This window comes from Carcharhinus amblyrhynchos, chromosome 1, assembly GCF_965287045.1.
Source record: "Carcharhinus amblyrhynchos chromosome 1, sCarAmb.v2.hapA, whole genome shotgun sequence".
In the NCBI taxonomy this organism is placed as follows: domain Eukaryota; kingdom Metazoa; phylum Chordata; class Chondrichthyes; order Carcharhiniformes; family Carcharhinidae; genus Carcharhinus; species Carcharhinus amblyrhynchos.
In genome coordinates this window covers 170939707-170964115 of record NC_137324.1, presented here as the reverse complement: position 1 = coordinate 170964115, position 24409 = coordinate 170939707, and the positions used below count along the sequence as shown (strand labels likewise).

General features: G+C 41.0%; 2 protein-coding genes across 4 annotated transcripts in view; one reads left to right on the top strand and one right to left on the bottom strand.

Moving 5' to 3' along the window:
• Positions 1-3263, bottom strand: part of tbck (TBC1 domain containing kinase) — a 192132-nt gene extending 188869 nt beyond the window's left edge. For both annotated transcript variants that reach the window (XM_080195333.1, XM_080195341.1), the window contains exon 1: positions 3243-3263. The gene's annotated coding sequence lies outside the window, so the exon portion shown is untranslated. The remainder of the gene's footprint in view (positions 1-3242) is intronic.
• Positions 3264-3577: 314 nt separating this feature from the next.
• Positions 3578-24409, top strand: part of aimp1a (aminoacyl tRNA synthetase complex interacting multifunctional protein 1a) — a 46640-nt gene continuing 25808 nt past the window's right edge. Inside the window, exon 1 of one of the 2 annotated variants that reach the window (XM_080200168.1) lies at positions 3578-3648. In XM_080200168.1, coding sequence (XP_080056294.1) covers positions 3647-3648 — 2 coding nt within the window. In that variant the 5' untranslated portion in view covers positions 3578-3646. Of the gene's footprint in view, positions 3649-10224; positions 10429-24409 lie in introns of those variants that run through there. The other variant, XM_080200177.1, reaches the window with a different exon arrangement.

Below are 24409 nucleotides of genomic sequence, written 5' to 3'. Positions count from 1 at the left end.
ATGGATTCAGCTCCACTTACCTACCCACTCACCATAACCCTTAATTCCTTTACTGTTCAAAGATCTATCCTTGCTTTAAAAGCATTCAATGAGGTAGCTTCAACTGCTTCACTGGCAGGGAATTCCACATATTTAAACCCTTTGGGTGAAGTAGTTCCTCCTCAGCTCAGTCCTAAATCTGTTCCCCCTTATTTTGAGGCCATGCCCCTAAAGGTAGAGTCCTTAACTTAGGCAGAGAGATTTTCATTTTCCAATAATAAAAATTTCATGCGGTATTGTTGGTGCAGATTTATATCAGATTGCAAATCATAGAATTATATAACACAGGAGGCTGTCAGCCCATCCTGCTTGTGCCAAATTTAAAGAAGAATTAGCCCCAATCTCCTACTTCCGTTCCTCCTGCTTAACACCCAAACATGCTTTTCATGGTTATCAAAAAGTAAATCCAGAAGACGACTTTTCAGTAAAAAAGAAGTGGCCATGAAAAGGTGAATTTATTGAACAGATTTAATTCATTTACACAGAGTAACCAACTCCTGGTTAAATGAGCAGAAATAAAGTTGCAGGAAACATGTCAGAACCAGCGGGAGGCTGCGTTGCAGATGGAGAATTGAGAGATCTTGCTGGACACATGAAGGCAGATGGGCAGAATCGTCTTCCAAATCCATAACTATAGATAATGAAGTCTCACAACTCCAGGTTAAAGTCCAACAGATTTATTTGTTATCACAAGTTTTCGCAGCACTGCTCTTTTGGCAGGTGAGTGGAGAGTTGGGTTCACAAACACGACATACATAGACAGAGACTCAATTGCAAGATAAGGGTTGGAATGCGAGCTTTTACAGATAATCAAGTCTTTACAGGTACAGATGAGTGCCGAGGGGGATAATTACAGGTTAAAGAGGTGTGAATTGTCTCAAGCCAGGATCGTTAGCAAGATTTTGCAAGCCCAGGCCAAATGGTGAGGGTTACACGTAGTGTGACATAAACCCAAGATTCTGGTTGAGGCCGACCTCATGCGTGCAGAACTTGGCTATCAGTTTCTGCTCAGCAATTCGGCATTGTCATGTGTCTTGAAGACTGCCTTGGAGAACGCTTACCCGAAGATCAGAGGCTGAATGCCCTTCACTGCTGAAGTGCTCCCCGACAGGAAGGGAACACTCCTGCCTGCTGAGTGTGGCGCGGTATCCATTCATCTGTTGTCGTAGTGTCTGCATGGTCTCGCCGATGTACCACACCTCAGGACATCCTTCACTGCAGCACGACTTAGACAACGTTGGCCGAGTCACATGAGTATGTACCATGTATCTGGTGGATGGTGTTCTCACGTGTGACGGTGGCATCCGTGTCGATGGTCTGGCACGTCTTGCACAGGTTGCTGTGGCAGGGTTGTTGGGGAACACTTCAGCAGTCAAGGGCATTCAGTCTCCAATCTTCGGATAAGCATTCTCTAAGGTGGCCTTCACAACACGAGCAGAATCTGATAGCCAAGTTCCATACGCATGAAGACGGCCTCAACCGGGATCTTGGGTTCATGTCGCACTGCATGTAACCCCCCCCCATTTGGCCTGGGCTTGCAAAATTCTACGAACTGTTCTGGCTTGAGATGATTCACACCTCTTTAACATGTAATTACCCTCTCTCCACTCATGTGGCCTGTATCTGTAAAGACTTGCATTCCAACCATTATCTTGTAACTGAGACTCTGTCTACATATGCCATGTTTGTGAACTCAACTCTCCACTCATCTGATGAAGGAACAGTGCTCCAAAAGCTCATCATACCAAATAAACCTGTTGGACTTTAACCTAGTGTTGTGAGACTTCTTACTGTGCCCACCCAAGTCCAATGCCGGCATCATAGAAATAGAAATCATAGAAACCCTATAGTACAGAAAGAGGCCATTCGGCCCATCAAGTCTGCACTGACCACAATCCCACCCAAGCCCCACCCTCATATCCCTACATACCTTACCCACTAATCCCTCTAACCCACGTATCTCGGGACACTAAGGAGCAATTTTAGCATGGCCAATCAACCTAACCTGCATATCTTTGGGCTGTGGGAGGAAACCCACACAGACACAAGGAGAATGTGCAAACTCCACACAGACAGTGGCCCAAGCCAGGAATTGAACCCAGATCCCTGGAGCTGTGAAGCAGCTGTGCTAACCACTATGCTACTGTGCTGCCCTAATGTGGCATCTCCACATTATGGATAAAGAGTGCAATATTATAGTAAGGAAGTAAGTTGTCCCCCGGGAGATGGATGCGTAGTCACCACCTGCTCTTACATACATGACTAGTCATCTCATATAGCATATCTTATGGCAGTTAGCAAGTTGCATTACCACTAACGGGCAATTAATAAACTGTCAGCTGGAGGAAGTATGGTAATTCCAGAGTCATTGGGAGTATCAGATTTTTAAAACAACATTGTATGAACGCTCTTTGGACACGTCAATTGTGATCTTCCATAAATTCTGGAAACATCCTCACTGATTGGAAAACGTCAAATTCCAGAAAGGAGACACCTCTATTCCAGAAAGGAGACAGACTGCAGGAAACTTTGGGTCAGTTAGCTCTGTCGAGCATTGGTGCAGAATCACTGAGCCAAATTGTCTCCTCCACGATGGCAGGGGTTAGCATTGCTGCTTCTCAGCACCAGAGACCTGGGCTCGATTCCCAGCTTCAGTCACTGTCTGTGCAAAGTCTGCATGTTCTCACCATGTCCACATAGGTTTCTTCCGGGTGCTGCAGCTTTGTCCCATAGTCCAGAAGACATGCTGGTTAGGTACATTGGGCTGTGCTAAATTCACTGTTAGGTGTGCCTGATCAAGCACCGAAGTGTGGTGACTGGGGGATTTCCACAGTAACTTCATTGCAGTGTTAATGCAAGCCTACTTGTAACACTAATAAATAAACTTTAAAAATTATAACTAGCAATAAAGATTTTATAGTAAGGAACTACATTGTCCTACAGGAGGTGGACGCATAGTCACCGCCTGTTCAAATCCTTAACATAACCACAGTGTAGGGCTTGAGCAACAACTTGCATACAAGCAGAGTGCACAATCTATACAAACGCAACAAAACATCCCCCCAGGGTGTTTTCACAAATCTCCTCAAACAAAATGCAATACCACCGAGCATTTAGAGCAAAGTAGCCAATAGATGCAATCACAGACCACCCATTACACAGATTACAGCAACTCAATCCCAGCCCTCCGCCCAGCTCCTTACCGTTTGTTTCGGCTCAGCAACCGGCGCATCGCAGCAGGAACGGAGTGCACGCTGGGAATGGTAGTCCAGCCCAAGATTCGGACCAATAGGCGTTCCCTGCCTGGGAGACTACAAATCCCATAATTCCTCGCGACGGCGCGACGGCGCAGTCTGTCAAGCCCCCACCGGCATCCCATTAGGTGAACCTAATCGCCTGTCCCAAGGATACGATTGTAAAAGTGACAGGCGATCCTTTCGTATTTCAGACCGAGGAGTTTTGTATTCTCTTTCTGTAGGCCATGGGAATGAGGAGGCGTGAGGGGGCTGGAGGAGGAGCTGTGAAGATGCGCCGGGGGGCAGCCAGGCGGGTTGAGGACACCTGCGATGGTTGTTAGGACCCCAGGTTGGTGGACGGTTGGGTTCCGATGTGAGTCTGAAATGGCGGTCGCGCGGGGGGGCGGTTTGTGTTAAAGTGTATTTATTAGTGTCACAAGTAGGCTTACAATGAAGTTACTGTGAAAATCCCCAGGTCGTCACACTCCGGCGCCTGTTCGGGTCAATGCCCCTAACCAGCATGTCTTTCAGACTGTGGGAGGAAACCCACGCAGGCATGGGGAGAACGTGCAGTCTCCACACACACAGTGACACAAGCCGGGAATTGAACCCGGGTCTCTGGCCCTGTGAGGTAGCAGTGCTAACCGCTGTGCTGCCCCTGTGGGGTGGGGGTGGGCGTGGGCTATTGGCACGTTGGGGTTTTTGAGGGGGTCAGTGGCAACTGGTTATTCTTCATGGCGATGGCAGACCTCCTGGAGGGGTAATGAGAGGGGTTTGTGGGCAGTCAGCACGTGGTGGGAGTTGGGAGCCAGAGCCTTACTCCCCGTACCGTGACTGAGGACTCGTTAGGAGATCATTAACCTCCTCCCTCATCTTGCCCCCCACTCCCTCATCCTGCCCCCTCCCGCACTCATCCTGCCCCCTCTCTCCCTCCCCACTTGCCTTCATCCAGTCCCCCTCTCCTTCACCCCTCATAATTTGTATGAGAATGTAGGAGACATGATTAGTAAGTTTGCAGATGACAGTAAGATTGTTGGCATAGTGGACAGTGAAGAAAGTTATCTTGAATTGCAACGGGATCTTGATCAATTGGGCCAGTGGGCTGACAAATGGCAGACGGAGTTTAATTTAGATAAATGTGAGGTGATGCACTTTGGTAGATTGAACCAAAGCAGGACTTACTCAATTAATGGTGGGACCCTGGGGAGAGTTACAGAACAAAGAGATCTAGGGGTACATATTCACAGCTCCTTGAAAGTGGAGTCACAGGTGGACAGAGTGGTGAAGAAGGCATTCAGCATGTTTGGTTTCATTGGTCAGAACATTGAATACAGGCGTTGTGACGTCTTGTTGAAATTGTACAAGACATTGGTAAGGCCACATTTGGAATACTGTGTACAGTTCTGGCCACCCTATTATAGAAAGAATATTAAACTAGAAAGAGTGCAAAAAAGATTTACTGGGATGCTACCGGGACTTGATGGTTTGAGTAATAAGGAGAGACTTGATAGACTGGGACTTTTTTCTCTGGAGCATAGGAGGCTGAGTGATGATCTTGGAGAGGTCTGTAAAATAATGAGCGGCATAGATTAGCTAGATAGTCAATATCTTTTCCCAAAGTTGAGGAGCCTAAAACTAGAGGACAAAGGTTTAAGGTGAGAGGGGAGAGATATAAAAGTGTCCAGAGGAGCAATTTTTTCACACACAGGGTGGTGAGTGTCTGAAACAAGCTGCCAGAAGTAGTACTAGAGGCAGGTACAATTTTGTCTTTTGAAAAGCATTTAGACAGCTACATGGGTAAGTTAGGTACAGAGAGATATGGGCCAAATGCGGACAATTGGGACTAGGTCAGGGGTTTAAAAAGTGGCAAGGACAAGATGGACCGAAGGGCATGTTTCTATGCTGTAATTCTCTGTGACTCTGTCCCACCGCCCCCTCCCTCTCTGTCTACCCCTCTTAAGTTGGAGTTTGAGTAACAAATGTGGCCACCGGGATCACCGTTTAGAACGGGTGTGTAGAATGGACTTGCATTTATACAGTGCCTTTCATAACCATAAGCAGCATAAATTGTTTTTATAGCCAATTAAGTTTCTTTTTGAGGGCTGGGCACCATTGTATTGTAGTTAATGTAGCAGCAAGCTTCCTTGTCACACATCTGTATTTTCTAATGCTTACTGATGGATCAATATTTTCCAGTATATACGACCATAAGACATAGGAGCAGAATTAGGCCACTCGGCCTATCGAGTCTGCTCTGCCATTCAATCATGGCTGATATTTTTCTCATCTCCCATTCTCTTACCTTTTCCCCATAACCCCTGACCTCCTAATCAAGAACCTATCTATCTGTGTCTTAAAGACACTCAATAACCTGGCCTCCACAGCCTTCTGTAGTGAAGAGTTCCACTCTCTGGCTGAAGAAATTCTTCCTCATTTCTGTTTTAAAGGATCGTCCCTTTAGCCTGAGATTGTGCCCTCTGGTTCTAGTTTTTCCTACTAGTGGAAACATCCTCTCCACATCCACTCTATCCATGCCTCGCAGTATCATGTAAGTTTCAATGAGATCCTCCCTCATCCTTCTAAGCTCCAACGAGTACAGACCCAACCGTTCATCAACCGTTCCTCATACGACAAGCTCTTCATTCCAGGGATCATTCTTGCGAACCATCGCTGGACCCTTTCCAAGGCTAGCACATGTATCCTTAGATCAGGCAGAGCAGCTCGGCCCTTCTTCAAAACAGAGCCATGGGGATCTGTTACGTTTTCCTGAGAGGTCAGGCAGGGCCTCAGGTTTACCATTTCATCCGAAAAATGGTACCTCCAACAACACAGCACAGCAGCTGGATTAGAACTTTGTGCTTAAGTCTTGGAGTGGGACTTGAATCCCCAATGTTCTGACTTAGAAGTGAGAACATTACAAACTGACTCATGGCTGACCCTATATGACACAATATGGAGGAATATTGATCCTAGGTGACTGAAATACAACATTTACGTGATAGTCTGAGGGCAATAGGAACTGCCTGGGCAGTTGGACCATCAGTGGAGAAGTTAACAATTTAATCAGAGTTGGTCTTATTTTGATTTTTCTTGCAGGGAGAACACTGACAAAAAAGAGTGAGTTTTCATTGAAGAGTTAAGGAGACTGATAGCTTAACACTTTATACACAGAAAGGAACTTGAATTTATGTAACAACCAATGTGCCACGAAAAGCAATGAGATAAGTCCATAGATATGCACTTTTAGTATTATTGGCTAAGCGATAGATTTTCACAATGCTCTGTGGACTCTGCTGTTTTTGACATGCTGCCATGGCCTGTCATATCTATGTGAACAGGCTTAAGACAATGCAGCACTTACTCAGTACTGCAGTGAAGTATTGGTCGATACTGTTTATTCAGGAGAAGCTGACGCTCTACGCTTCTACTATTGCCATTGCTCTGGGCCCCATCTATTTCCAGTGGAGCAGTTTTGTGTTGCAGTCATCTTGCTGATGTTCACAGTTTGCTACAGAACAACTTCAAAATACTGAGGCAACTGCAGAAGTAAATTTTTCTCATGCAGTTAGTTAAAACGTGACTGGAAATAAATTTGGTTTATCTGTGCAGAGTTAACCTGAGGTTGCAATTTGTGACGTTACACTTCTGACTCCAAACCTTTCTCGATGTTGGTCAAGGGTGTGAAAATTGCATTGCCAGCCAAAATGGTTGGTGATATTTGGTCTGCTTTCTATCTGAAGAAAATGATTTGAGTGTCAAACATAGATTTGACTAAGAGTGAACAAAACTCTCACTGGTTGGATGTCACTAGGGATATGTATGCCACTTCACATATTTCTAGAATCATAGAATAGAATCATAGAGGCAGCAGTTTGTATTAATTTTAATCTATTCTTTGATGATTGAAATCACAGCACTGAGAGAATATGCAGTGTTTGAAGGTAATAGCTTGAACAAGTCAATGATTGGGATTGTATCCATAACAACATCTTAATGCTTAACACTGTATCCGCAAGGACCCTTCACTTAAAACTGTTTTCTTCCTGTATAATTGCTGGATAAAGTTTTAATGTTTGTTAATGTGTCACTTCCCTAATGCCATCAACAAGCATCATTCAAGATCATGCATTATGTTTCACTTTTTTAAATAATACTGACAGTGACTTTCAGACCAGAGATTTTTACATGTTTATTGTTGCATATTCATTTGCAAAACTGTCCTTTAGAAATGTAAACCTGTGGTTAGTTCAAATTGTACCAGGGTGTTATATTGTATTGTTGGCTGCAAGCATCCGTAAGTGAGCAGCTAATAATTGTGGATAGTAACTTGTCTTATTATAAGTTAGATCCCAACTCTATGTGAAAAGGATGATGCTTTTGTAGTCATTTCTGATGGACAGGAAAATGAGAATTTGACAATGTAATTTAGCTATGCATACTGTTAAATATGGAGATTCAATTTGTTAAATATATGTAGTTGAAATTGCATCAGTACATGGGCATTAACCAACTTTACATTGTACATAAATGATTTGGAAGAGGGAACTGAATTTATTATCTCAAAATTTGCAGATACAAAGTTGGGTGAGAGGGTGAGCTGAGAGGAGGATGCAAAGATGCTTCAGCATGACTTGTCAGTGTGGGCATATGCACGGCAAATGCAGTGTAATATGGATGAATGTGACGTTATCCACTTTGGCTGCGATAATAGGAAGACAGATTATTACTTGAATGTGTATAAATTGAGAGAGGCGGAGACTCAGCGAGACCTTGGTGTCCTCGTGCATCAGTCATTGTAAGTAAGTGTGCAGGTATAGCAGGCAATAAAAAAGGCAAATGGTATGTTGGCCTTCATCGCGAGAGGATTTAAGTATAGGGATGTTTTGCTGCAATTACATCAGGCATTGGTGATTTGATTTGATTTATTGTCACATGTATTGGTATGCAGTGAAAAGCATTGTTACTTGTGCACTATACAAACAGAGAGAAGAAAAGGAGTGAGTGTAGAGGTGAGGCGCAGTGTGATGAGACAACATCTGGAGTATTGTATGCAGTTTTAATGTCCTTATCTGAGGAAGGATGTCCTTGGTATAGCAGGAGTACAGTGAAAATTTACCAGGCTGATTCTTGGGTGGCAGGTCTGTCATATGAGGAGTGACTAAGTCAGTTCGGATTATATTCTCTGGAATTTAGAAGAGTGAAAGGTGATCTCATTAAAAACTTATAAAATCCTAACAAGGTTAGACAGGGTAGATTCAGAAAGAATATTACCAATGATGGTGGACTCCAGAACTAGGAGTCGTAATTTGAGGATAAGGGGTAAATGTTTTAGAACTGAGGTGAGGAGAAATTTCTTCACCCAGAAGGGGGTAAATATGTGGAATTCACTATCACAGAAAGTAGTTGAGGCCAAAACATTATCTGATTTCAAGAAGAAATTAGATTTAAAGTTTAAAGGCTTTATTTATTTATCGCTTTATTAATAGGCTTACATTAACACTGCAATGAAGTTATTGTGAAAATCCCCTAGTCGCCACTCTCCGGCATCTGTTCGGGCACACTGAGGGCGAATTTAGCATGGTCAATGCACCTAATCACATCTTTCAGACTGTGGGAGGAAACCCATGCAGAAACGGAGAGAACTGCAACCTCCACTTAGACAGTGACCCAAGCCGGGAATCAAACCTGGGTCCCTGACACTGTAAAGAAGCAGTGCTAAACATCATGCCATTGTGCCATCCCATATAGTTCTTGGGATTACAGGGATATGGGGGGAAGGGGGATCAGGAAATTGAATTTAATAAACCATGATCATAATGAATGGCAGAGCAAGCTGGAAGGGCCAAATAGCCTACTCCTGCTTCTATTTTCTATGTAACTTCATTATTTTGGTTTCACATAAATTGTATCATTTAAGTGGTCCTGAAAGTTTCAGACCGAGGGAAGTACCAAGTGTGCTGCTCCAGGGATCAATGTTGAAATGCGATTGTTTCAAATTTATAACAGTAATTTGAACTCAGAATCTCAATGAGCAAGAAGGGGCAGTGAAATCAAAAAGAGCAGCTCAAAAGCTGCAAAATTAGCTGCATAAAATGTGTAAGTGAGCAGAGCAACGGCAGACGAAATGTAATGCAGGAAAGGGTAAATTACAACAAATTGGAAAGAAATGCGAACAGCGCACGTGTTTACTCGTGCTGGTGAATGATATTGACATAAAGAAGGCGAAGGTGGAGAAGGCACGTGTTTAGTAAACTCATTCCTACTTTACATTGATTGGAGCTGTTGAACAATCAACAAAACCAGTCGAGTGTTGAACTACAGATAGCTAATGTTGCGGTCAGCTACTGTGGTTTGCTCAGAGAATATTTTGAGATTGAGTTCAGCCCTCACCCCTGTGACACAAGCTGTGAATTCAATGCAAATAGGTTCTTCAGTACTGCTTCATAGAGAGAAATGGGCTTTTCAGACATGAGAAAAGGTACTGAGAGGTAATCTTATTGTAGTAATTAATCTAGAAAATTGGTTTTGAACATGAATTACAGGAAGGTAACATAGGTTTGAATGATTATAAGTGAACTTAGCACTGAATCAATGAATTAATTTATTCACTGTACCCTGGGATGGAGTAGTGGTGATGACAACTTTATAATTGAGTAAGATGTAGTTAAATGAAGTGGGGTAGCAATTAAGACTTTCAGGTCTGGATGAACTACATAGGCTGGTGGCCTTCCTCATTGTAATTATCTTCTGATGGTAATTTTCCATTTTGCTATGACTCAACTGCCAATTTGCACAGAAAAAACTTCTAAAACATCCTTCACAAGAATACCATGTGATTGTCATTTGCCAGCCAGAATCTGGGTGTAGATCGATTTGACTGGAACCATGTTAGGAATGAAGTTTCACATAACATGGAACTATTTATAGACATGCACATGCTCCACCCTGTTAGAGTCTTGCTTGTGAAAGTAACAAATCTTTCTCTTAAATTTTGGTTGGAAGAATGATTTGTATTTGATTCTGAATAATAGAATAGGCGTTTTTACTGGAAACTGATGAACAAAGCATTTTGTTGTGACACAACAGACTGTAATGTTAAATAGCTACATATAAGTCTCCAATCAACAAAATCCTGGAACTTTTACCGTATTAGGTAATTAGATGCTTTTACTTGTGCTGTAGTAGAGTGCAACCTTTTCTGCATAAAATTTGACCATTTGTCAGAAATTCAATGTGAAAATAAGCTTTAACGGATGTTAAATTTGTTTTCTGGTGTAATGTATGATGCTTTGTTATAGATAAAATCAAATAGTTGGAAATAATTTAATATACAGGCTTAACCTTTGAAAGAGACGAGTTAAGCTAATGTATTTTATTGTACATTGTATCTGGAGCTCAGGCTTTTATTGTCATCATTCGTGTAGATTTTTTTATTAAATCCATAAGGCATGGGTGTAACATTTATTGGTCATAATACTGTTTATGGGTTGAATTAATGTTGTAAGTATATGGTCACACAGATTTAATCCAAAATGGAAATAATTGAGTAATTAGTGTTCTGCAGATGCCTTAATGTATATTCAATAATTTGGAATATTCTGAGTTATTTGTTTGATCAGAAATGCATTATCATTTTTTTGCTAGATGCTAGTAATTGACCTTTATCATAGTTTGCATTTCATTTCTGAATGTAATGTTATACTTAATGCAAGTGAACAAGTAAAATATAAACAGATTTCTTTCATTGGGTGTAGTATTGAGTCTCTTGTGACTGTGGTTCAGTGTAAGAATAATGCCTCCAGTCAACTTTAGGAAGTAGAATCAATATAAGGACGTAATCATGATTGCATTAGTTTTATCTAATTATGCATGATCGGAAAAAACTAGAATTAAGTTTATAAAGAAATAGTGTTTGTCTTAATTTTTGTTTATGGAAGAAGTAAAAGTGCTGATTTCAGTAAGTTTTTGCTGTCACAAGCAGCTTAAGATCATTATTTGAAGTGGTATTTTATGCAAGGGGTGGCACAAATTATAGACCAGTACATGCTTGAATTATGCCTACATGTTGAACAGATCCAGCAGCTGTTCCGTGACGCCAGAAATCTTGAAGTCAAACAATCGTGCACCATTATATACATATGGTACAGCTCGGTAATTGGTGTCACGCTACTTGTGTTTTCTCTTCTGTGTGAAAAATCCTCAGCTAGGTCGCAGAAAGCAAGAGCAGTTTATATTCCAGGTCTGTACTAAAGCTTTTCAACATACTGGTAAAATACACTAAGTTCACTTAAAGTTTATTTATTAGCGTCATAAATAGGCCTACATTAATCCTGCAATGAAGTTACTGTGAAAATCCCCCACTCTCCACACTCCGGTGCCTGTTTAGATACACCGAGGGAGAATTTAGCATAGCCAATCCACCTAGCCAGCACATCTTTCGGACTGTGGGAGGAAAGTGGAGCACCTGGAGAAAACCCATGCAGACATGGGGAGAACATGCAGACTCTACACAGACAGTGACCTAAGCCGGGAATCAAACACGGACCCCTGGCACTGTGAGGCAGCAGTGCTAATCACTGTGCCGCCGTGCCTAACATTTACTCAGAGAATATTGTTACTGTTATTTCCACCTATAATTTTGACCTCACTACCTCTGAAAAAGAAGTTTGTTATTAATTGCTATGAAGTTGGCTCAGTGAGTTTATCTAGTTCAAGTTTGATCTTCTTTCCGTGGCCAAGTTACCTGATGTCAGCTGCAGGTTGGAAGGGACATTGAATTCAGCCCACGGGGAGGAGGGAGAAACTGGCAGACCTGCTGCTTCTGGTCATTGTTTAGTGGGACTGGAATTGATTTCAACTGTGAATCCCTCTGCGGTAGAAAACCCCTAGTATTATTTTGTCGGGATAGACATGTAAGCCAAATACTGGCAGGTGACTAATGATGTATCCCAGCAAGGAATCAACTTGTACAACAGTCAGAAAGGACCATAAACCAGTGGACAAAAGTTCTAAGGGGGAGCAAGGAATCATTGACTGTTCACTGTGAAAAATAGAATGTATGCAATCAAATATCATGATTTTGATCCTCTAATATGTCTAATCCAAAGAACATCATAGTTTTATTTAAGATTATGGGATTGCGCGTCAATATATGGCCAAATTCTGTAGGAGCAGGATATCTTATGGAGTGTCCCATGAGTTAAACTTGTTCATCCAGATTTGGGTTTTTAAAATGTTTATGGACAACTTTGGCGAAATGCAAACTGATAACAGTGCAGGGAGGCCAATGTAATATCTAGGATCTTGATATATCTCAACAAAAGCAAGGATTTGAGAATTAAACAGAAGAGGGTGAATTAGGAATGATATTAAATCAGGTACAGAAAAATAAATATGAGATTGAAAGAAAAATTGGAAGGAGACAAAGTAGTAGCGAGGGGAATAAAATTAATACTCTACATTTTTTAAAAAAAACAAAAAAACTCATAGCCTTCAAGGAATGAGACTCCACACTTCTACATGTTCACTTTGTGGGCAAGGTCAGTAATTGTCAATTATTAATAATTATCACATAATTGAAAGGATTCTTGGACAATTAAAAACCTGCTCTTCCTGTGGTGAGTTTAATGTGCAAATTCTTAAAATAATGGGAAAGTTGAGTGTGAGATATTTTCACAAATCTACTGGTGGAATGATGCAGACCTGTCAGCGATTCACTGCCGCTTGGGTACGTACCTCTTGTTGCTTAAAGTTGTTAGCCGATGTGTGGGTCCGTCAGATCATGATTTACATCAGCAAAATTGAGCTTTTGTTTTCCCCATTTTCTTTTGAGTATTAGCTTGTTGATTGACTGGGTTGCCTCATGACCAGTCTCATTAACAGCCTTGAAAAATTCCAAGTTTAGTGTGGACACGTTGCAAAGGGAGCACTTTGAGCAACATTTCCCCAGTATATCCATTCTGTTCTGTGACTGACATGTTTCAGGTTAGCTAATACAGTATGTTGTTGGTACATCTGCAGCTAAAAGGTAACCAGAGCAAAATCGGGACTTGTGAAGAACTTTCCAGCTCTGATTTCTTAGACTGTGATTTTGTTTTGGAGATCCAGTAATATTTCAGCTTTGGCATTTTTGTTCACAACTTAATTCATGGTGGCATCATGGATTTGACTGTAGTAGGATCATTTCAAATAAGCTTTTAATCTTTTACTTGACACAGTAAGAAGTCTCAGAACACTAGGTTAAAGTCCAACAGGTTTATTTGGAATTACGAGCTTTTACCTGATGAAGGAGCAGCACTCCAAAATCTTGTGATTCCAAATAAACCTGTTGAACTTTAACCTGGTGTTCTGAGACTTCTTACTGTGCCCACCCCAGTCCAACGCCAGCATCTCCACATCAATCTTTTTCTTGGGTAAGTGGAAACTTGATCATATTGGTACATCTGTGATCACATTTATTCTTCCCACAGGAGCCAAAATACCCGATTATCATCTGTCTTTAAATGGCTTTCGATCACTTCTTTAGCTGGGCACGTTGCTAGTGATCGTCCCTATCCAAAATCTAAAGTGGATTTGATATTATTAGTGTATTCTTGACTGCTACCTCCCAAAGCATAAGTCTCAAATAGTCAATTGCTACCACCAAGTTAACGTTGACACTGAAACTGGTAGACAGAGAAAGAATGGCACAGTTATGTCCTCCTCCTATGAGATGCCCTAAAATACTGTAGGCTATCCTGAAGATGGTAAATATGTTATATAACTATAATAACTTTTAGATTGCAGCTAGATTTCTTGAGTCACTTTGCTGAGTGCACATGCAGCCTGATAGAGTGCACATGACGTATTAATGATATGTTACTTCATAACTGCATTGCTACTTGGCCAGTCTGATGCACCTACTGTTCCCAAGCAGACCGCTGTAAATTATGTAAGCTGGTTTAAATCAAACTGGTGCCTGGATCATCTATTTAAAAAAAAAGTTGACAATGTTACAACTGATTAATTGAGCTTCATGCTAAGGAAGGTAGCAGCTGAAAAATACATAAACAATATAAAATTAGCTTTAGATTTTCGTTAGTTTATGGGTTTAAGGTGGGGCAGTAGCACTAGCACTAAGTGCCCAGCTATCAAAGTTGCAGAACAGCCATTTAAAAGCAGCTTTAGAGCTGTGGAATTTTCAGTTTGCAGTGTAAATTTGTGGGTGGTCAGAACAGGAGGGAGGCAAAAATAGCAGGAAAACCATTAACCAGAAGTACTGATTTTCATGTGTGTCTGGATTGAATGTGGGCACAGTAAAACGTACAAAAGATATACTTAGCAGAAACATTAGAATTTTTTAAAATAACTGTTAAAGAACTAGAAGAGGAAATAGATGAAGTATAGTTTTATGGATTGAAAGTACAGGATTTGCACACAATCAAAACAATGTTTTTTTTCAAAAGAAACAATTAATAGGATTAGTTCAATCTAAGTTTAATTTGCAGGCACTTTTTTAAAAAAATGATAAATTGTCATTTGGTAATGCAGAACCTGAGTATTGCTGAAAAAAGATCTTTTGTTGAAGCCTTTTGTCTCAGACATTTAGCTCGAAAGGTCAAATGGCCTACTTCTTCTAGCTTCTATGTTAGGGAAAGCAACTGCTTTGTACTGTATGAAAAGTGAGTGCTGAATTGGTTGGAAAGTGGACTCTAGACACTGCGATGGAGAATACACCAGTTAATGATGATGTGACAGTTAACTGTCAAACACTGTTTGAAAATGCAGCTTTGCCTCTGGTCAAGGCATTGCCCCAAGGAGTGCACCAGTGAATGGCTATCACTTTGTTTAGCTGAAGAAGGCACAATGTGTATACATGTTCTTTCTGTCTGCAATGAGCAGGACTTTGTGTATTAATGTATGTCTTTCACTCCTTGCAAATGTGCCACATTGTGAGCATAATTTTTAGCACACTAGGATTATTTAGCAAATGTTGTTTAATTGTAAAATCACATCTAAAGATGGATGCTGTGTTTTACATTTTGCAAATATGGGCAGGTTGGGTATGGTCTGTACCTTGTCTATTGCAAGCATGGAAGGGACGTGTTGTTTGACATCAGACAAAGAAATTATGCTACAACAGATTTAAATATAGCAAATGTATCATCCACATATCAGAAATATGCAAGGGCTCTGAGGTGAGGCCTCATTCCATCGAACACACATTCCCCATGGAACCCAATAAAGATGTTCCCAAGAGCTGGGCTTAGGATGCTACTTGAGATCACAATATGCAATGGGACTCTTACAGTTCTACACATTATAGTATTAGTCTTATCAGCACTCTTGTAAATAGGGCCTGAGCCACTTGCTCACCATGCAAGTTTGATTCTGAAATATGGTACATCTGAGATATCGTAGGATAATGGCTATCCTGATCAGATCATTTTGCATTGTATATTGTGCAATTTATGTTTTACATACATGTGAAAAAGGTAAAGTCACCATGGTCCCAGATGACCATAGTCTTCTCTCCCCTTTGAGGGGTAGAACTGATTGATGTTGCCTTAACCTGAGGATCACCATACCTCAGGAAAGGGGCAAGGCTGAGAAGGAATTCTCCCTGAATAACCTCAATTGGTGCAAGAGTTGTTGGTGTCGCTCTGCATCATTAACCAACTGTCCAGTCAACAGAGCTAAACCAGCAATTTTCTGTACGTTTTGCCTATGCAACCATGACCTTGGGTATCCCCATCAAAGACTGTCTCTTACTGTCGTCTATGTCACTGTGTTTCTTTTCCCTGATAATAGTTAGGGAAATGTTGAAAAATGAAAGTAGGCTCGCTCAGTATTGAGCTAGGTGATTACTTGTTTTTTTTTGGCTACGTGTTGGCAAACACTTCAGCAGCTGTGGGCATTCAATCTCTGATCTTTGGGTAAGCATTCTCCAAGGTGGCCTTTAAGACACATGACTGCAGAGTCGCTGAGCAGAGATTGATAGCCAAGTTCCGCACACATGAGCACGGCATCAACCGGAATCTTGGGTTCGTATCGCACTATCTATAACCCCCAGGACTTGCCTGGGCTTATAAAAGCTCACTGTCCTGTCTGGAAACAATACACATCTCTTTAACCTATGCTAATGCTATCTCCACTCACATTGCCTGCATCTTTAAGACTTGAATAGCAGGTTAGCTGTAAAGACTTGCATTCTAATCAGTATTCTGTAAACTGTGTGTGACTTTATATGCCCTTTTCTGATCAGAACCTTCCACACACCTGACGAAGGAACACCGTTTCCCAAAGCTTGTGAGATTACTTCCTTAAGTGAAACATTGATGAACAGGCTAGCAGTGTCAAATGAGCACGTGAACACAGCATTATCAATTTGCAAGTATGGTCTTTGCAAATGTGAAAGAATCCTTCACCGTGTATCTGGAAAATTTGTTCAGAACTGATCATTATAATTTGCACAACCATTAGTCAATTCATGCTGCGCAGAACCGATCATAGATAAGACGGGGTATAAAGAAGCATCACTTTTGACTGTTGGGGAGCTCATACCTTCACGGATGCAGCAAGCTATGAAGACAAACTTGTCATACACATTACGTGAAAGCGCATTGCTCTTACACAAGTCCAGCAAGCGTTTTTTAAGCTTACTTTCAAGCAAGGCTGTCCAGTCACAAGGGGTGGCAGGTCCAATGGATAAAAATTTGGACTCGTTGAAAATGGCGTGCATTTTGTTGACAAATTGTATTGGTCTGGAGGACTCCCAATGGTGTAAGAGATTAGCATTGCTTGTGAAAATTAGATCATTCAGAATCCTGCAATACACCTGTGCTCGATCAGTTAGGCATGCTTTCAAGGATTCAGCATCTTCAGTGGGTGCTGTTTTGTGGCTGGACAGCTGGGAGTAAAGTTCGACCTCAGCAAATACATCTTCACGTTTGATTCAGGGCGAAGGCACGCCAAAATTGAAATCTGTCAAAGGACGGAGAAAACCAGTCTGTTCACAATGAAAAATCATACACAAGTTCATTTCAAAGTGCCACAGGTCCAAGGATTATTCAGCTGCAGTTACCATCCAATGTAATTCACTACTCAGTGACCATCCCCTCCGCCCAGCACAGCAATCAGTTGTTTTGATTTTACTCTGCTCTAATGATTCTTGTATTTCTTTTTGACTTTACTGATCTGCAGTTGGATGTATTCCAGCATGCTTAGTCAGTGACCGTTGGAGGTAATTTGATTATTGTTGGTAAGGGAAGAGTTGAGGTGGGGGGAGGGGAGGACATCACATCTCTGATGAACACTGTTTCCTTATCAGGCAATTGGAAAATCTGCTTCTGGAGCAGTGTTGCGTCATTCAAGCACTGAAGCTATTGTACCGCTGCCTCTCCTCAACTAACATCACAGAGATTGAAGCTGCAAGCCTGAATAGATAAAAGTTTATTTACTAGTCACAAGTAGGCTTACCTTAACACTGCAATGAAGTTACTGTGAAAGTCCCCCAGTCGCCACACTCCAGCGCCTGTTCAGGTACACTAAGGGAGAATTTAGATGGCCAATGCTCTGTAACCAGCATGTCTTTCGAACTGTGGGAGGAAACCAGAGCATTTGAAAGAAACCTACACAGACATGGGGAGACTGTGCAGACTCCACACAGACAGTGACCCAAGCCAGGAATCAAACCCAGGTCCCCGGCGTGATGAGGCAGCAGTGCTAAACACTGTGCCACCGTGCCATCCCATGAATGCCACATCACTCATTAAACTTGCTTTCTGCCATTATGCCACCTGCAATTGATGTTTTGAAGGCTGATGTGCCAGGTAAACTGGGAAATGATTCCCATGCCTCAGTATTGCTGTTGTTTCCAATCTGATTTCCTTTTTGCAGAATAAGAAGATGGATATGTAATATAGATAGAAGCATTACATCGTTACTTTTTAAAATTGTAGTGTAATTACAATGTAATTTAAGGAATAGTATGCCAATGAACAGCTTCAACCTGTTTCAATTGAAAATGTGCAAAGTTAGCCTGCTTGGAGGTACTGCAAATGTATGGTGTGCCCAAATTTAGTAAAAAGTCTGACAACACCAGGTTTTAGTCCAACCTATTTATTTGATAATAGACTCACAAGCTTTCGAGGGGACTGCCTTTTCGTCAGGTGAATGGAGAGTTTAACTCTCCATTCACCTGACGAAGAGGCAGTCCCCTCGAAAGCTTGTGAGTCTATTATCAAATAAATAGGTTGGACTAAAACCTGGTGTTGTCAGACTTTTTACTGTGTTTACGCCAGTCCAACGCCGGCATACCCACATCGTGCCCAAATTTAGACAGGCTGATATTTAAACAAGTAATTTAAATTGGTGCAATGGTGATGACTGCCACTAGATGACACTAACGCATTTAAAACTATTCTTGAATGTTTGCAATGTGTTTAAAGTGTCTTGGAGGAAGAAAATGTCACTGCATGAACTTTGCATTTTGATTTTAAATCCTGCATTCGACCCAAATCAGAACGAACTTTTGCTTACAAACCCTGAATCTGTGTCAGTTAGAATACTTTTGTAAGAAATGGCGTTTTGTTTTAAACCGTTTGACAGTTTTATGATGATTTGTTTGCCATGTCTATTTAAAGGCAGTTGTGGTTTCTGTGCTTTGACAGAGGGTCATCTGGACTTTAAACGTCAGCTCTTTTCTCTCCTTACAGATGTTGCCAGATCTGATGAGATTTTCCAGCATTTTTTCTTTTGGTTTGTGGTTTCTAACATCTTGACACACCGGACAAGATGCTGACAGTGTACTCTTGTACGTGTGTAAAGATCCAGGTTTTTAGTGGAAAAAGCTGCCAAGGGCACATGAAAAAATGAAAATGAGGGACAGGTGACAGTTTTGGAGGGCACTTAATGGATTTATAGAGAGAAAACAGCTACAATATGTGTGTGATAACAAAATGCTGGAAATACATTGCAAATCAGTCAACTACAAAGAACAATGACAAGTCATAATTTTTATTTTTACATTTCATCAGATTTAGAATGTCATAACTTATCTTTACAGGTGCCAACCGACCTCTGTATCCCCAGTATTTTCTTTATATTTCTAATTACAGTTTTTTTTTCATGTTACACTTCTGGCACACTTTATACATGGACTGAGCATGTGGTTCAAATTTTGAGCAAAATGCTTATTTTCTTGAAATTTCACATTGCTACATAGCAAAAAATGAGCACTTGTTAAAGCATGTATACCATCTCCAGTGAAGAAAATTGTAGGGTGTATATCACCGTTCATGAGCCTTGAATACTACTCTTCATGTATAGCTTTGTTTTAAATATATAATCCCTGATCTGTTGTATTGTAATATTTCAAATTTCCCATTGTTTGTGGTCTATCCCAAAGATTTTAATTCTTATCCCCCTTTAATCCACAAAACATACACTAAATCAAGCCATTTCAAGGGAACCAAAGGATTTGATTCAGATTGGTTAATTTTAATCTTAACTGTATCTGTTCCAATAGTATATTATTTTAACACAAAATGGTTTTACTGTTCTTTGGTCTCATTGATTGCACAGAAATTATAACACTGAAATTAGCCATTTGGATCAACCAACCTGTCCTGGTGTTTATCCTTCACATGAGCCCGGCTCATCAGTTTTTTTCACAACTCTTAAGGTTATCACAATCCTAAGAAATCTGTCCCTGCTAACTGCTATCCTTATCCGACCACCATGAGTGTCCTTGGACATTTTGTTGCTTTTCAAATCCATGTTCATCTTGCCCACATAAAATATCATCTGCCTCCATCCCTAACTCTGATCCGCTTCTGATGCCTTCATTAATCCATTTGTCACCTTTAAATCAAATCACTCCAATGCTCTTCTACTTGGCCTCCTGTCCCTTACTCTCTGTGCTTCAGCTCCTCTGAACCCTCTACTCTTTCAATGCTATCTCCCTCCAGTTTTCATTTGCCATCACCCTTGCCTTTGGTGACCTTCATTGGCTCCCAGTACCCTAATCCTCCCTAATTAAAACTCTCATTGATTTGAATCTCTCCACAGTGCTACTTTTCCTAAGTCTTATCCCTTTCCAGACAATCGACCCAACCCAAATTCTCCATTCCTTTCAATCTCACCTCTTTTGTATCCCCTCTTATACCCCATTGTTGATGGCTGTGTCTTCAGCTCCACTGTCTGCAATTTCCTCTTTCAACTCCACTGTCTGTCTTTTTCCCTCTTCCTTGATGATGCCCTACCAAACTTTTGGCCACCCCTCCTATGTTCTGATTTGGTCATTACATGTTTATGGTTAGATAATTTATTTTGGATGCTCAAAGGGCTGGCGCAAACCTGATGGGTAAAAGGGCCTCCCATGTGGCTGATTTTATGCTAGACAGAATCTAATCTCAGAGAGAGACTTGGGTCAAAATACTTACTTAGGATGTTCCTGAATGCTTCAACACCAATGTATTGACCCATGAACAGCAATCGTAATCCCATGAGCCCACCTCGTTTCCATAACATCTTTTAAACTACTTATCTAACCTGCGTTGAAATTGCCTTTGCTTCACTCATTACCTCTACCTCTAATGCTTTAGATTCACAAGCCTGTGTAAAAGGTTCTCCCAATTTGTCTTAAAACTCTTTTTAATCTTATATCTACATCCCCTAGTTCCAGATGCCTCAATCAGCACCAACAGTCTATTCCAATTTGTTCTGCCCTATCACTTCATAATTTTAAACTATCAAATAACCTCCTAACAAAAACAATCCAAATTCTTCAAGTCGTTTTGCTTCCTTGTAAGTTGTTTTTTATGTTTTGCCTACCTCTATGATGGTCAGTTTGCCAATCTGTTCAGTTTCTTGAAATGTTTTATTTCAATATAATTTGCAGTTATCGGCCTATAAACTCACTTGAAATCTTCTGTAATAAACTTGTTTAAAATAGTGTTAGGGTCAGGATCCTGGTACAGAGCATTGTTTCATAGGAACATGGATTTTGAAACCTGGTGCAGAGGTCAGTTTACCCAATTTGTTGTCCCGATTTTCCTGTCAGATTTGCCTGTCGTGCTGTATGATACAAATAATTAAATATTCAAATCCTTTAGTGCAGCTTACAGTAAGCTTTTTTTTACTCTAAATTTTAACTTTTTTTTTAATCCTGGAATTAAAACAAAATGTAAAACCATGAGCAAAAAAAACGTAGAACCATGAGTGTTGGCTTGAGCTGATCTGTAGCACATGTGCTGGTTGGGAAATGAAACCATATCCTGCCCCTTGATAGTTGCTTAGATCTATCTTTCGAGGTGCACTTTGCTTTTTTTGTGAAAAGGTTTGTTACTCTTCTAGCATTACAAAATCACACAACTTGTTATTAATAGAGCCTATAGATCCTCTTGTGTTTTGACAGCTTGATCAAAACCAGCATTGCACCTACTGTGTCGCAGTGTCAAAGTCCAATTTATCCATAATTTTTGCACTAGTCTTCATATGTAGCCAATTTAGCTATAGGTTCAAATTCCAAGTTGTCTGAGGTGGAAAACAACTATATCATCTTAAGTGCTTCCGTTTCAAAGATGCAGAGAGCTGTTACAAAATCTTAACCAGCTTTTTAAAGTTTGATTTCTTTTTTTAAAACTTTGAAGTTCTGTGTTTTACTTTGTGGTTAAAGTAGCATTTTTGCACTTACGTTAAATTGCTATTCGTATTTAGAGACGGGCAACAAATGCTGGCTGTGCCAGCAATGCCCACATCCAATGAAAGAATAAATATTATGTGCAATGTATCTGTAATGGGAACAGATAGGCACATCTCTGGAGTATCACTGTTAGCACAGGGGCTTAGCACTGGCTGCAGTACAGCTAGCCTGGTGTGAGGTGCATTTCGAAAGTATTTGGAAATTGGCTGGACTTCCCGAGGCCTTAAAACTTTAAACAGCTTGTTATAATGCCAGAACAGATGCTCCTCTTAAAAATTAAATTAAGCGCTGAGAAAACAAAGCTGTTTGTGTACATTGTGTTTGCATTTAATTTCCTCGTTGCAAGACCATGTAAGTTTTTTGTTTAACTTCAGATGTTACTTTCCTCTCCTGAGTAAGTGTACTTTGGTTATTTTAATCTAGTTTTCCTGACTTTAAAAGCTATATAAGAGCTCATTGAAAAACATACATGCTTTTCAAGATATTTATTATCAAAAACAGACTAACTGATCACCTATCTATTTGCTATTTGTGGAACCTTGCTGTGTGCAAATTAATAGCAATGTTTACCCACTGTTGACGTTAAAAAATAATTGGCTATAAAACATTTTGTAAGGTTCTGAGGTCATGAAAAATGAAATCCAAATGCTAACATCAACTTGAAAGTAGAGAATCCAATGTGTATCTTAGACTGGAGACAATCTCAGTTCCCAGAATTTATCTGATTGTGTGGAAATGACTGCAAAAATCCAAAATACCAGAAAGGAAATAATGAAGTGAGAGGTAAGACTGTAATACCTCGCCTCAGTTCAACCCAGTCCATCATTACCTGAAATGAATGTCTGACATTTCCTAAGATTCACTGTTACAGATCTACAGTGGACTTGGGTAAGTCACAGACATTGTTACTCACAGCAAGCCCCTACTGTATTGCAGCTTCCAGAACACACAACAAAAAAAAATTGTGTAAAGTATGTGCCTTATACTTTTATATTGCTGCACACTGTTGGCTTTAAAAGAAAGGGAATATAAAATGTCAAATTCCGGAAGCATTTTTCCCCATGAGGACTTGGTAATCCTCATATCACTGATACGAATAGGTTAAATAGGTGAATGAAACAGGGAAGTAATGGGATAAAAGAAATGGCTGTGTACTGGGAGTAAAACTTGTTCAACTGAAGGATAATTGGCAAAGTTATCAGTGGGTCCGGCACCTAATTTTTTGTAACCTGTGTATTTGCAAATTACACCGTTCATTGTGTTTTGTCTGTATACAGTGCTATTTACTTGATGTAATTTTGAAAGGTTGACCAACTCTGGTCCTTGAAAAAGCATAGAGTCAGCAATGTGCAAGGGTACAAGAAAAAGGCAGGAGAATGGCACTAAGTCATAATACTGATTTGGAGAGCTAGTGCAGACATGATGGACCAAATGAACATAAGAACATAAGAAATAGGAGCAGGAGTAGGCCATCTGGCCCTTCGAGCCTGCCCCGCCATTCAATAAGATCATGGCTGATCTGTCGTGGCTCAGTTCCACTTTCCCGCCCTCTCCCCATAACCCTTAATCCCCTCTCTTATCAAAAACCCATCAACCCGCTTCTTAAAAATATTTAGCGAGGCAGCCTCCACCACTTCAACGGGCAGAGAATTCCAGAGATTCACCACCCTTTGAGTGAAGAAGTTCCTCCTCAACTCCGTTCTGAACCGCCCCCCCCTTTATCTTGAGGCTGTGCCCCCTAGTCCTACTGTCTTTTTTGAGCGGGAAGAGTCTTTCCACCTCTATCCTATCCATCCCATTCATCATCTTATACGTCTCAATGAGATCTCCCCTCATTCTTCTAAACTCTAACGAGTACAAGCCTAGTTTATTCAGCCTCTCCTCATAGCTCAACCCCCTCAACTCCGGTATCAGCCTAGTAAACCTCCTCTGCACTCCCTCCAAGGCCAAAATATCCTTGCGCAGGTGCGGCGCCCAAAACTGCACACAGTACTCCAGCTGCGGCCTCACCAATGCCCTATACAGCTGCAGCAAGACCTCCCTACTTTTATATTCAATCCCCCTCACTATGAAGGCCAGCATCCCATTCGCCTTCCTGACCACCTGCTGCACCTGCAGGCTGGGTTTTTGCGACTCATGCACAAGGACCCCGAGGTCCCTCTGCACCGTCGCCTGCTGCAGTTTTTGGCCTCCTTCTATGCTTTAACGATTCTGAGGAACATATGGCATTTAAGGAGACTGTTTGGTCCATCAGGTCCTGGCCAGCACTCTGCAGAGCAAGAGGTTTCATCTTTCATTCTTATACTGAAGTAAAGATATTCTCTTCCCCCTTTTTTCTGCTAATTTTCTTCATGATCCTCTCCTTTCCTGATGGATCTCTTGCATGGATCCAGTATGAGTTCTGGCTGTTTCCTGAAACACTATCCCGGTAGCTATTTTCCAAATAAGC